Raw genomic sequence first — 13740 nt, forward strand, 5'->3', positions numbered from 1 at the left:
CACCAGTGTCTTAAAGGGGTACTCCCGTGGAAAAAAAAAATGAAATCAACTGGTGCCAGAAAGTTAAACAGATTTGTAAATTACTTCTATTAAAAAATCTTAATCCTTCCAGTACTTTTTAGGGGCAAAATACTACAGAGGAAATGCTTTACTTTTTAGATTTCTCTGATGTTCTCTGCTGTCCATTTTAGGAACTGTCCAGAGCAGCATATGTTTGCTATGGGGATTTTCTCCTGCTCTGGACGGTTCCTAAAATGGACAGCAGAGGTCAGCAGAGAGCACTGTGGTCATGACATCAGAGAAATCTAAAAAGTAAAGCATTTCCTCTGTAGTATATAGCCCCTAAAAAGTACTGGAAGGATTAAGATTTTTTAATAGAAGTAATTTTACTTTCTGACACCAGTTGATTTAAAAAAAAAAAAAAAAAAAAAAGTTTTCCATGGGAGTCCCCATTTAAAGGTGTGCTCCGCCCCTAGACATCTTATCCCATATCTAAAGGAGGGAGGGTCATCCCGCCGCTGGGATCCTTTGGATAGGGGATAAGATGTCTAGGGACGGAGTACCCCTTTAAGGGGTTGTTTCATTCAGGAGCTTAAAAAGAGTGGGTGCCAACACTTGTTTGAGCTTTATTGGAAATAATACTAGTTCTTCTCCAGAAACAGATATGACTAAATAACTGGAGAGAAGCGGACACTCCAAATATCAGTGTAGGAAAATCCTTTTTGATTTTTGACATAATGTTTTGCTATTGTACCATGTTTACTCTACAAAAATTTAGGATAAGAGCCTGACTCCCCCTACACACACAATGTTCCAGCCCTAACCTAGCCCCCCCCCCCCACGCCCGCGCGCGCACACACACACACACACACACACACACACACACACAATGGGGAGAAGAGTGGTGCAGTTGCATATAGAAACCAGTCAGATTCATTCAGATTTCATTTAAGAGTTCTTTGAAAAATGAGGGAAGTGATCTGATTGGTTGCTATGCGCAACTGCACCGCTTTTCTTCACAGGTTTTAATAAATCTCAACCAATGCTTCCAGCTTCCTTCCCTCGAGGAGTCGGAGTTGGCCGAAATTTTGGGTACCTGGAGTCGGAGTCGACAAACAATACTCCGACTCCTACTAAATTTAGATTGGAATAAAAAATAAAAATAAAAAAAGCAAGTTTAAATGTCCCAATTCACAAAAAGTTATAATTAATGACTTCTCTACTGTAAGAATAAAGACCAATGCATGCAGTGCCTCATGTAACCGCAAAACGAACACGTTAAGTGACCATGAAGAAGCATGCTTTTCATGTGCTTCACTATATGGGACGCAATGCAGTTACAGAGAACTCATGGGTAACCTAGCCTCTCACTGATAAGGGATTAAGTGTGTTTTTTGCAGGACTAGAGACACTTGTATAAGTGAAGGGAATGGAGGGTCAATAGTTCAAGACTGAAGCTGTAAACCATTGGGAAAATCTGCTGCATTCAGCTAAGGAAATAAAAACTTTTAAACTCGATTGCTAGCTTAAAGGGGTACTCCGCCCCTAGACATCCAAAGGATAGGGGATAAGATGTCAGATCGCTGGGGTCCCGCTGTGCGTAATGACGGGCGATACAGGGGCCGGAGCATCACTACATCACGGCTCCGCCCCTCGTGATGGGACGGCCCGCCCCCTCAATACAAGTCTATGCGAGAGGGTGTGGCGGTCATCACGGCCCCTGCCATAAACTTGCATTAAAGGGGTCTGCCGTGATGTCATGAGGGGTGGAGCCATGACGTCACGCTGCTCCGTCCTCTGTATCGCCCGTCATTACGCACAGAGCGAACCCAATCTGTGTAGTAATGAAAGCGCGGGGCCGCAGCGGCGATCCCTTTGGATAGGGGATAAGATGTCTAGGGGCGGAGTACCACTTAAAACTTTAAAGGGGTACTGCGCCCCTAGACATCTTATCCAGTATCCAAAGGATAGGGGATAAAATGTCAGATCGCCGGGGTCCCGCTGCTGGGGACCCCGGGGATCGCCGCTGCAGCACCCCGCTATCATTACTGCGCAGAGCAAGATCGCTCTGCAGGTAATGACGGGCAATACAGGGGCCGGAGCATCGTTGCGTCACGGCTCTGCCCCTCGTGACGTCACGGCCCGCCCCCGTCAATACAAGTCTATGGGAAGGGGGCGTGGTGGTTGTCACGCCCCCTGCCATAGACTTGCATTAAGGGGACGGGCCGTGATGTCATGAGGGGCGGAGCCATGACATCATGCTTCTCCGGCCCCTGTATCGCCCGTGTGCAGTAATGATGGCGGGGTGCCGCAGCGGCGATCCCCGGGGTCCCCAGCAGCGGGACCGCGGCGATCTGACATCTTATCCCCTATCCTTTGGATAGGGGATAAGATGCCAGGGGCGGAGTTCCCCTTTAAACATGACTATGGGATTCTACTGGGGAAATCATGTTTTATAATTAATGCCCCTTCCTGGATCCTCCCACTGCCCTATCTTCAGCAGCAGATCAGCACACAAACTGTTCAATACAGTAGACTGTTGGCTTCCCAGCCAGTAGTCCTGTGGTAATGACATGTATGTTGCCTTTCTTTCCTTCAAGGAATGTATAAAATACATTCACATATTAATACAGAGGAGTCGGAGTTGGAAGTACAAAAAGCTCTGGAGTCGGAACATTTATCTACCGATTCCACAGCTCTGCTGGAAAGATCAAGATTTTTTTATAGAAGTAATTTACAAATCTGTTTAACTTTCCGGCACCAGTTCATTTGAAAACATTTGTTTTCTACTTTTGTTTCCACCGGAGTTCCCCTGCATACTGCCACACACTGTGCCCTCTGAATATAAAACAGCCACTTACTGTGCCCTCTGAATGTAATACTGCCATACATTGTGCTCTCTGAATATAATGCGGCTGTATATTGTGCTCTCTGAAAAAAATACTGCCACAAACTGTACCCTCTAAATAGGCTGCCATACATTATGCTCTCTGAATAAAATGCTGCTACAAACTGTTCTACTGTATATGATAATGGCACACACACTATGCTCGCTGAATATAGTACCTACTGTACACCCAAATTTAATAGTGCCACAAACTTTGCTTCTGAATATAACACTGCAGTAATCTGTGACCCTGAATATAATAGTGCTGGACACTGTGGGCTCTGAACCTACAGCTCCACACTCGCCTCGGATGAAAATTAAATTGCAAACTGTTCCCTCTGACTTTAGTTTTAACTCACACTTCTACCCCTGACAATAGTTATCACACACTGCTACCCCGATATTGGTTGTAACACACTGTTCCTTCCCCCTAATATTGGTTATAATACGCACTGTTCCTTCCTCATGACATTGGCTATAACACACACTATTTCCCCTGACTTTAGTTATAACACAAATTGTGCTCCCTATCTGAAAAATAAACACTCGCATATGCTGATGCTGTCATCTAGAGATCATAGTCCGGCATCTCCTTTCCAGCTGAAGGATGCGAGTGGCATGATGATAACATTGTAACACCTAGAGCACAGGGAAATTGAGGATCGGAGGAGCAGGTACCTCCTTAGCACCCACCACCATGTAATCATTCAATTGTATTTGGGTCACATACAGTGGAGATCAAAAGTTTGGGCACCCCAGGTAAAAATTTGTATTAATGTGCATAAAGAAGCCAAGGAAAGATGGAAAAATCTCCAAAAGGCATCAAATTACAGATTATACATTCTTACAATATGTCAAGAAAAGTTAGATTTTATTTCCATTATTTACACTTTCAAAATAACAGAAAACAAAAAAATGGCGTCTGCAAAAGTTTGGGCACCCTGCAGAGTTAATATCTTGTACTTCCCCCTTTGGCAAGGATCACAGCTTGTAAATGCTTTTTGTAGCCAGCCAAGAGTCTTTCAATTCTTGTTTGAGGTATCTTTGCCCATTCTTCCTTACAAAAGTCTTCCAGTTCTTTTGAGATTTCTGGGCTGTCTGTCACGCACTACTCTTTTAACTCCTTGGGGACGAAGGGCGTATGCATACGCCCTCGCGTCCCGTCACTTAAGGACGGAGGGCGTATCCATACGCCCTCGGCATTTCCGATCACTGCCGCTCGCCGGGCGGTGATCGGACCGGGATGCCTGCTGATATCTATCAGCAGGCATCCCATGGCAATGCCTAAGGGGGTCCTGAGACCCCCCCCCCCCCCCCCTATATCGGCGATCCGGGCAAATCGGGTCACTGGTGACCCGATCTCCCGGAAGATAAGACTGATCAGCCTAAAGGATAGTAGCGAGGTGGCAGTGTTGCCACCCCCTCCTATCCCCTGCCATTGGTCGGTCAGGCTGACCACCAATGGCAGGAGGGGGGCAGGGGGATAGAGTTAATTTCCCCCCGCTCTACGCACCGATCGAAGTCGGTACAGAGCGGGGGGAATACGAGGGGGGGGGGGGGGGAGGACATGGCCCGGCTTACCCGGACCTGCGGAGGCGGCATCCATGGAGCAGCGGCGGCAGGAGGAAGAGCGGCAGCCGGAAAGTGCGGCTGAGAAGGCTGCAGTGAAGATCGCGATAAGTGATCTTCACTGTGGCCTTCTAAAAGCTGCAAAACTACAACTCCCAGCATGCCCACACAGCCACAGGCTGTGTGGGCATGCTGGGAGTTGTAGTTTTGCAACATCTGGAGGGTCACAGTTTGGAGACCACTGTGTAATGGTCTGGGATGCTGGGCGTGTAGTTCTGCAATATCTGGCCCTACAGATGTTGCAGAACTACAACTCCCAGCATGCCTGGACAGTCTGGGCATGCTTGGAGTTGTAGTTTTGCAACATTTGCAGGGCTACAGTTTGGAGACCACTGTTCTTCCCCAGTTGTTGCATAACTACAACTCCTAGCATGCCCAGACTGTCCAGGCATGCTGGGAGTTGTAGTTCTGCAACATCTGAAGGGCCAGATATTGCAGAACTACACACCCAGCATCCCTGACTGTACGGGCATGCTGGGAATTGTAGTTTTGCAACAGCTGTAGGCACACTGGTTGGGAAACACTGAGCTAGTCTGTTTCCTAACTGTGATTCCAACCCATGTGCCTCCAGCTGTTGCAAAACTACAACTCCCAGAGTGCACTGACAGACCGTACATGCTGGGAGTTGTAGTCTTGCAACAGCTGGAGGCACATGGGTTGGAATCACTGAGCTAGAGTCTGTTTTCTAACTCAGTGGTTCCCCACCAGTGTGCCTACAGCTGTTGTAAAACTACAACTCCCAGCATGTACAGTCTGTCAGTGCACTCTTGGAGTTATCATTTTGCCACAGCTGAAGGTTTGGGGTGCCCCCCCCCCTTGGGGCACCCCCCCCATGTGAATGTACAGGGTACATTCACACGGGCGGGTTTACAGTGGGTTTCCTTGAAGGAAACTTACTGTGAACCCCTGCCTGTGTGAGTGTACCCTAAAAAACACTACACTACACATACACCTCCTTACACGTCGCGCCCCCTCCCAATAAAAATGAAAAACGTCTCATACGGCAGTGCTTCCTAAACGGTGCCTCCAGCTGTGGCAAAACCACAACTCCCAGTGTTACCGGACAGCCATAGACTGTCCTGGCAGGCTGGGAGTCTTGCAACAGCTGGAGGCACCCTGTGGGAGACACTGCTGTAGGGTTTTGGGGAAGACAAGCCCCATCCTTGTAACTGGGTCCACCCCTACTGCAAATTCCTTATTCAGGCCTTAAATGTGCATGGAGCTCTCTCACTTCAGAGCCCTGTCGTATTTCAAGGCAACAGTTTAGGGCCACATATGGGGTATCTCTGTACTCGGGAGAAATTGCGACACAAATTTTGGGGGGATTTTTCTCCCATTACCCTTTGTAGAAATGGTAAATTTGGGGAAAAATCCTGCACTTTAGTGAATTTTTATTTTTTTTCATTTACACATCCGAATTTAACGAAAAGTCGTCAAACACCTGTGGGGTGTTAAGGCTCACCGGACCGCTTGTTACGTGCCTTGAGGGGTGTAGTTTCCAAAATAGTATGCCATGTGTTTTTTTTTTGCTGTTCCGGCACCATAGGGGCTTCCTAAATGCGACATGCCCCCAAAAACCATTTCAGCAAAACTCACTCTCCAAAATCCCATTGTCACTCCTTCCCTTCTGAGCCCTCTACTGCGCCCGCCGAACACTTGACATACACATATGAGGTATTTCTATACTCAAGAGAAATTGGGTTACAAATTTTGGGGAGCTTTTTCTCCTTTTACCCCTTGTAAAATTTCAAAAACTGGGTCTACAAGAACATGCGAGTGTAAAAAATTAAGATTTTGAATTTTCTCCTTCACTTTGCTGCTATTCCTGTGAAACACCTAAAGGGTTAACAAACTTACTGAATGTCATTTTGAATACTTTGAGGGGTGCAGTTTTTATAATGGGGTCATTTGTGGGGTATTTCTAATATGAAGACCCTTCAAATCCACTTCAAAACTGAACTGGCCCCTAAAAAATTTTGAAAATTGTTTAAAAAAAATGGAAAATTGCTTCTGAACTTTTAAGCCCTCTGGTGTTTTCCAAAAGTAAAAACATGTCAACTTTATGATGCAAACATAAAGTAGACATATTGTATATGTGAATCAAAATATTATTTATTTAGAATGTTTATTTTCCTTACAAGCAGAGAGCTTCAAAGTTAAAAAAATGCTAAATTTTCCATTTTTTTCATCAAATTTTGGAATTTTTCACCAAGAAATGATGCAAGTATCGACACAAATGTACCACTAACATAAAGTAGGATATGTCACGAAAAAACTATCTCGGAATCAGAATGAAAAGTAAAAGCATCCCAGAGTTATTAACCCCTTAAGGACACAGCCCATTTTCACCTCTAGGACGCAGCCCTTTTTTGCACATCTGACCACTGTCACTTTAAACATTAATAACTCTGGAATGCTTTTAGTTATCATTCTGATTCCGAGATTGTTTTTTCGTGACATATTCTACTTTAACATAGTGGTAAATTTTTGTGGTAACTTGCATCCTTTCTTGGTGAAAAATCCCAAAATTTGATGAAAAAATTTAAAATTTTGCATTTTTCTAACTTTGAAGCTCTCTGCTTGTAAGGAAAATGGATATTCCAAATATTTTTTTTTTTGGATTCACATACACAATATGTCTACTTTATATTTTCATCATAAAATTGACAAGTGTTTACTTTTGGAAAACACCAGAGGGCTTCAAAGTTCAGCAGCAATTTTACAATTTTTCACAAAATTTTCAAACGCGCTATTTTTAATGGACCAGTTCAGGTTTGAAGTGGATTTGAAGGGTCTTCATATTAGAAATACCCCATAAATGACCCCATTACAAAAACTGCACCCCCCAAAGTATTCAAAATGACATTCAGTAAGAGTTTTAACCTTTTAGGTGTTTCACAGGAAAAGCAGCAAAGTGAAGGAGAAAATTCAAAATCTTCATTTTTTACACTCTCATGTTCTTGTAGACCCAATTTTTGAATTTTTACAAGGGGTAAAAGGATAAAATTTATACTTGAATTTGTAGCCCAATTTCTCTCGAGTAAGCACATACCTCATATGTCTATGTAAATTGTTCGGCGGGCGCAGTAGAGGGCTCAGAAGCGAAGGAGCGACAAGGGGATTTTGGAGAGTACGTTTTTCTGAAATGGTTTTTGGGGGGCATGTTGCATTTAGGAAGCCCCTATGGTGCCAAAACAGCAAAAAAAAAAAAAAAAAACATGGCATACCATTTTGGAAACTAGACCCCTTGAGGAATGTAACAAGGAATTAAGTGAGCCTTAATACCCCACAGGTGTTTCATGACTTTTGCATATGTAAAAAAATAATAATAATTTTTCACTAAAATGTGTGTTTCCCCCCAAATTTCACATTTTTGCAAGGGTTAATAGCAGAAAATACCCCCAAAATTTGTAACCCCATCTCTTCTGAGTATGGAGGTACCCCATAAGTTGACCTGAAGTGCATTACGGGTGAACTACAATGCTCAGAAGAGAAGGAGTCATATTTGGCTTTTGAGAGCAAATTTTGCTCGGGGGGCATGTCGCAGGAAGCCCCTATGGTGCCAGGACAGCAAAAAAAAAAAATGACATGGCATACCATTTTGGAAACTAGACCCCTCGGGGAACGTAACAAGGGGTTAAGTGAACCTTAATACCCCACAGGTGTTTCACGACTTTTGCATATGTAAAAAAAAAAATTTTTTTTTACCAAAAATGCTTGGTTTAGCAAAAATTTAACATTTTTAAAAAAGGTAATGGCAGAAAATACCCCCCAAAATTTGAAGCCCAATTTCTCCCGATTCAGAAAACACCCAATATGGGGATGAAAAGTTCTCTGCTGGCGCACTACAGGTCTCAGAAGAGAAGGAGTCACATTTGGCTTTTTGGAAGCAAATTTTGCTCTGGGGGCATGCCGCATTTAGGAAGCACCTATGGTGCCAGGACAGAAAAAAAAAACCACATGGCGTACCATTTTGGAAACTAGACCCCTTGGGGAACGTAACAAGGGGTAAAGTGAACCTTAATACCCCACAGTTGTTTCACGACTTTTGCATATGTAAAAAAAAAATTATTTTTTTTACACTAAAATGCTTGTTTTCCCCCAAATTTTACATTTTTACAAGGGATAATAGCAGAAAATACCCCCCAAAATTTGTAACCCCATCTCTTCTGAGTATGGAAATACCCAATAAGTGGATGTGAAGTGCACTGGGGGCGAACTACAATGCTCAGAAGAGAAGGAGCATCATTGAGCTTTTGGAGAGAGAATTTGGCCATGTGCATTTCCAAACCCCCCCGTGGTGCCAGAACAGTGGACCCCCCCACATGTGACCCCATTTTTAAAACTACACCCCTCACGGAAGGTAATAAGGGGTGCAGGGAGAATTTACACCCCACTGGCATTTGACGGATCTTTGGAACAGTGGGCTGTGCAAATTAAAAATTTTATTTTTCATTTTCACAGACCCCTGTTTCAAAGATCTGTCAGACACCTGTGGGGTGTAAATGCTCACTGTACCCCTTGTTACATTCCGTGAGGGGTGTAGTTTCCAAAATGGGGTCACATGTGGGTATTTATTGTTTTGCACTTATGTCAGAACCGCTGTAAAATCAGCCACCCCTGTGCAAATCACCAATTTAGACCTCAAATTTACATGGTGCACTCTCCCTTCTGAGCCTTGTTGTGCGTCCCCAGAACACTTTGCGCCCACATATGGGGTATCTCCGTCCTCAGGAGAAATTGCGTTACAAATTTTGGAGGCTTTTTTTCTTTTACCGCTTGTGAAATTTTAAAGTATGGGGCAACACCAGTATGTTAGTGTACAAAAATGTTTTTTTTTACACTAACATGCTGGTGTAGACCCCAACTTTACCTTTTCATAAGGGGTAAAAGGAGAAAAAGCCCCCCAAAATTTGTTAGGCAATTTCTCCCGAGTACGGCGATACCCCATGTGTGGCCCTAAACTGTTGCCTTGAAATACGACAGGGCTCCAAAGTGAGAGCGCCATGTGCATTTGAGGCCTAAATTAGGGATTTGCATAGGGGTGGGCATAGGGGTATTCTACACCAGTGATTCTCAAACAGGGTGCCTCCAGCTGTTGCTAAACTCCCAGCATGCTTGGACAGTCAATGGCTGTCCGGAAATGCTGGGAGTTTTTGTTTTGCAACAGCTGGAGGCTCCGTTTTGGAAACACTGCTGTAGGATACGTTTTTCATTTTTATTGGGGGGGGGGAAGGGGGGTGGTGGGGGGGGGGCAGTGTATGTGTGTATATGTAGTGTTTTACTCTTTATTTTATGGTAGTGTAGTGTTTTTAGGTTACATTCACACTGACGGCGGATTACACTGAGTCTCCCGCTAGGAGTTTGAGCTGCGGCTGCTGCAGCTCAAAATTGAAGCAGGGAACTCACTGTAATCCGCCGCCAGTGTGAATGTAACCTGTACATTCACATGGGAGGGGGGGGGGGCAAAACTACAACTCCCAGCATGCACTGACAGAACGTGCATGCTGGGAGTTGTAGTTTTGCAACAGCTGGAGGCACACTGGTTGGAAAATACTGAGTTAGGTAATAGAACCTATTACCTAACTCGGTATTTCCCAACCAGTGTGCCTCCAGCTGTTGCAGAACTACAACTCTTAGCATGTACTGATTGCCAAAGGGAATGCTGGGAGATGTAGTTATGCAACAGCTGGAGGCACGCAAATACAACTCCCAGCTTGCCGAGACAGCCATTTGCTGTTCCTGAATGCTGGGAGTTGTAGTTTTGCAAGATTTAGAGGGGTTCAGTATGGAGATCACTGACAGTGGTCTCTAAACTGTGGCCCTCCCAGATGTTGCAAAACTACAAATTTCAGCATGCTAAGACAGCAAACAGTTGGACAGAGATTATTTTCATTAAATTCTGTTCCCCTTCTTCTCCAAACGTACCTTTGCTCATTCCGGCCAAAAATTTCAACAGGGGTGTGGAAATTTTATAAAAAACTACTTGTCCACGGGACTAAAATGGAGCAAAATCTACTTGTCCCTCATGACGATCCACTTGTCCGTGCCAATTTTCGCTTTTATGCTCTCATTTTTTCCTCCTCGTCCTATAATAGCCATAACTATCTACTATAATGATACCTTTTAATTTTACAATAACATATTCTCTGAACCAAAAATATATATATATTTAGGGACGTGAAATTGAAATAGTAAAAGAGAATTTTGCAGATTTGGTGGGTTTTTTTTTCTACGCCGTTTACCTTGTGGTTGAGGTAACATGTTAGTTTTATACTTTAGGCGCCTGATTACAGCGATACCAGACTTGTATCGTTTACGTCATGTTTTACTAATTCTAGACTTTTTCAAAACATTTTAATTGCCATTTTTTAACCCCTGTAGCTTTATTTTTTTTCCGCATACCAGGCTGTATGAGGGCTCATTTTTTGCACCATAATCTGTTTTTTGTATCGGTACCATTTTGGTATTGATCTGACTTTTTAATTGCTTTTTAACTTTTTTTTTCTGGGATATTATAAAAATTGCAAATCTGTGGTTTGGTATTTTTTTTTACATTTACCGTACAGGATACATAAAGTTATATTTTAATAGGTTGTACAATTACGCACGAAGCGATAACGAATGTTTATTTTTATTATGTTTACATGTTTTTATATAGGAAAAGGGGGTGATTTGAACTTTTAACATGGAAGGGGTTAATGCAGCGGTCTTCAAACTGTGGCCCTCCAGATGTTGCAAAACTACAACTCCCAGCATGCCCAGACAGCCATCGGCTGTCCTGGCATGCTGGGAATTGTAGTTTTGTAACATCTGGAGGGCCACAGTTTGCAGACTACTGGGTTAATGTGTGTCTTTCAAACTTTTATTAAAACTTTTTTTTTTTTTTTTAAACACTTTATTACACTTATAGGAGGAATCATTAGATTCCTCAGACAGATGTTAATAGCCCGCATGCTGGCTATTAGCGGCGGCCCCCGGCTACTGAGAACAGCCGGGGGCTGCAGAGTATGGAGCGGGCAGGAATCCGGAGCCCGCTCCATACTCCCCTGTGAGCGCCGCATGCAGTCTCCCCGTGCAGACGTGCGTCCGCTCCTCAGCTCTCTGAAGCTACAGCTGGGGGGAGTGAAGGCAGAGGATGCAGGTCTTTATGGGGAGCAAGAAGCCACGCCCCCTCATCTCCCCCCGCACGTCTGCAGAGCAAGGGAGAGAAGACAAATACACAGCTTCTCATCTCCCCTGCTCTGCTTCGGAGGACACAGGTTTTTACAGCTGGGAGGCTGCAGAGTATGGAGCGGGCAGGAGTCGGGAGCCCGCTCCATACAGACTGCAGAGGGCCGGGTGACTTCATTGTTGGGGCAAGGTCAGATGAGTCTGGGCATTTAAAACCTTTGAGATTGACATCACCTGGTCTTCCCAGATGATGATTGAGAACAATCCATGACACTGGCAGGTCTCAGCTTTGCAAATGGGGCAGTGCATGCTATAAATTCTGCAGGGCGCCCAAACTTTTGCAGATGCCATTTTTTTTCCTGTTATTTTGAAAGTGTAAATGATGGAAATAAAATCTAACTTTTGTTGACATATTATAAGAATGTCTAATCTGTAATTTGATGCCTTTTGGAGATTTTTTCCATCTTTCCTTGGCTTCTTTATGCACATTAATACAAATTTTTACCTGGGGTGCTCAAAATTTTGGTCCCCACTGTATACTGCTGAATTTAGGGGAACTTTTTTCTCCTTGGTTCTTTGAATTGAAGTGTTTTAACAACAAATAATGGAGACCCAGATAGAACTATCCAGAGGGTACCCCTAACTGCATCTCCTTACTTCACTGACAGTCTATCGTCCTTTTTTTACCAGCATAATAAACATAATCTTTTTATCTGGAAAGAAAAATGACATTATAACGAACATTATATTAGGTAGTTTCCTTTTATAGAGGGGCGCTTATTGGTCAGAGGCAAATAAATCATACTTATGTGTAAGGGAACTATAACCATGCCAATTACATCTATAGTCCTAGAAGATAGTGTATGCACTGTGAACATAGGTATTCACATACGCTGTGGTCTTTAGACAAATCAAAGTAAAATGTTTCAGAATTGAACAATAACTATGGCTTATCCGCTTATACTGGGTTCAGGCTGTGTTTTCTTTATAGTCTGAGAGGTCTGGAAAAGGTGGTCTGCACTGTGTAATGTGTGTGTGTATTAAAGGTGTCCAGATAAATGATTAATCCGCTGGTAAACATGGCCAAGTCCAGAACAGATCTCATGGAAACGCTATTCTTCATTGGCGTGCAGCTAGGAAACCAGGGACATGAAGAAAGTACAAACCGGAAAAGCATATGGCCCAAGGCAAGCCAAAACTGCATTACCAGAATATAAAACTGTTAACTGACATCGGAATACTACTTGGCTTTTTATTATACTCTCAGTAGCTTTTTGAGTCATGGAGGTTACTATGACTTTTATATGTGTATATTTGTATTTGATGTGTATATATTTTTTTTGTTACTCACTTATTATACAACATATACCATCTGCTTTACAGCAAATAAGTGGGATGTTTCATTAGATATGATTGTCATGTATATTGATGCTACAATTTTTCTCATCAGTAACAGGATGCCTGGTCTGTACGATACCGCTTCCTGGGTACAGCTCCCCCTTGAGGCTTCATGTGTAAATGCGTGTGCAAATGGGTTTAGTCTGGGAATCAATGCACAGTTGACCTACCTGAATACCTGTAGCGACACAGTACAAGGTGGGATTTTATCTGTGAACTATAATATAAAAAAAAAAAATGTTATGTTATGGCAATTGATTTATCTATTAAAAGGTTGGACTAACCATTGTTAATGTCCACTACTAGTCTTTGGTTCAGTTTAGCAGAACCAAGACTTATTAATCTTATATAAGATTCTCATTTTTACCCATATTACTCTGGTAAAATGAAAGCTGCGCTTTGATTGGCTGCTATGGGACAACAAAGCGACTCATACAATAAGACAGCTTGATAAATCTCCCCTAAAATGTTTTTACAAAATATCTGTTTTAATTGATCTATTGTTCACTTTTAGAAACCTATTTTCATTTAGAAATGTTTTAACATTTTAGTATGTTAGTAAATTAGAAGTGAGAAAACAATTGCTCTTACTATACGAGTCAAAAGAGCTGATAATTTAAACTCCCATATTTCAGGGTGTATACAAAACATCA

General features: G+C 43.0%; 1 protein-coding gene across 11 annotated transcripts in view; it reads left to right on the forward strand.

Moving 5' to 3' along the window:
- VWA5B2 (von Willebrand factor A domain containing 5B2) overlaps positions 1 to 13740 on the forward strand; it is a 170270-nt gene that overhangs the window by 90942 nt on the left and 65588 nt on the right. For 5 of the 11 annotated variants that reach the window (XR_008891204.1, XM_056565616.1, XM_056565619.1 and 2 more), the window contains exons 2-3: positions 12736 to 12876; positions 13140 to 13285. The exons of 1 other annotated variant lie outside the window; for it this stretch is intronic. Coding sequence is in view for 8 of the 10 variants with exons in the window: in XM_056565616.1 (XP_056421591.1) it covers positions 12839 to 12876; positions 13140 to 13285 (184 nt within the window). In the remaining 2 variants the exon portion in view is untranslated. Of the gene's footprint in view, positions 1 to 12735; positions 12877 to 13139; positions 13286 to 13740 lie in introns of those variants that run through there. 5 more of the 11 variants (XM_056565623.1, XM_056565620.1, XM_056565622.1 and 2 more) reach the window with 3 other exon arrangements.

The sequence above is a fragment of the Hyla sarda genome, chromosome 3, assembly GCF_029499605.1.
Source record: "Hyla sarda isolate aHylSar1 chromosome 3, aHylSar1.hap1, whole genome shotgun sequence".
NCBI lineage: Eukaryota > Metazoa > Chordata > Amphibia > Anura > Hylidae > Hyla > Hyla sarda.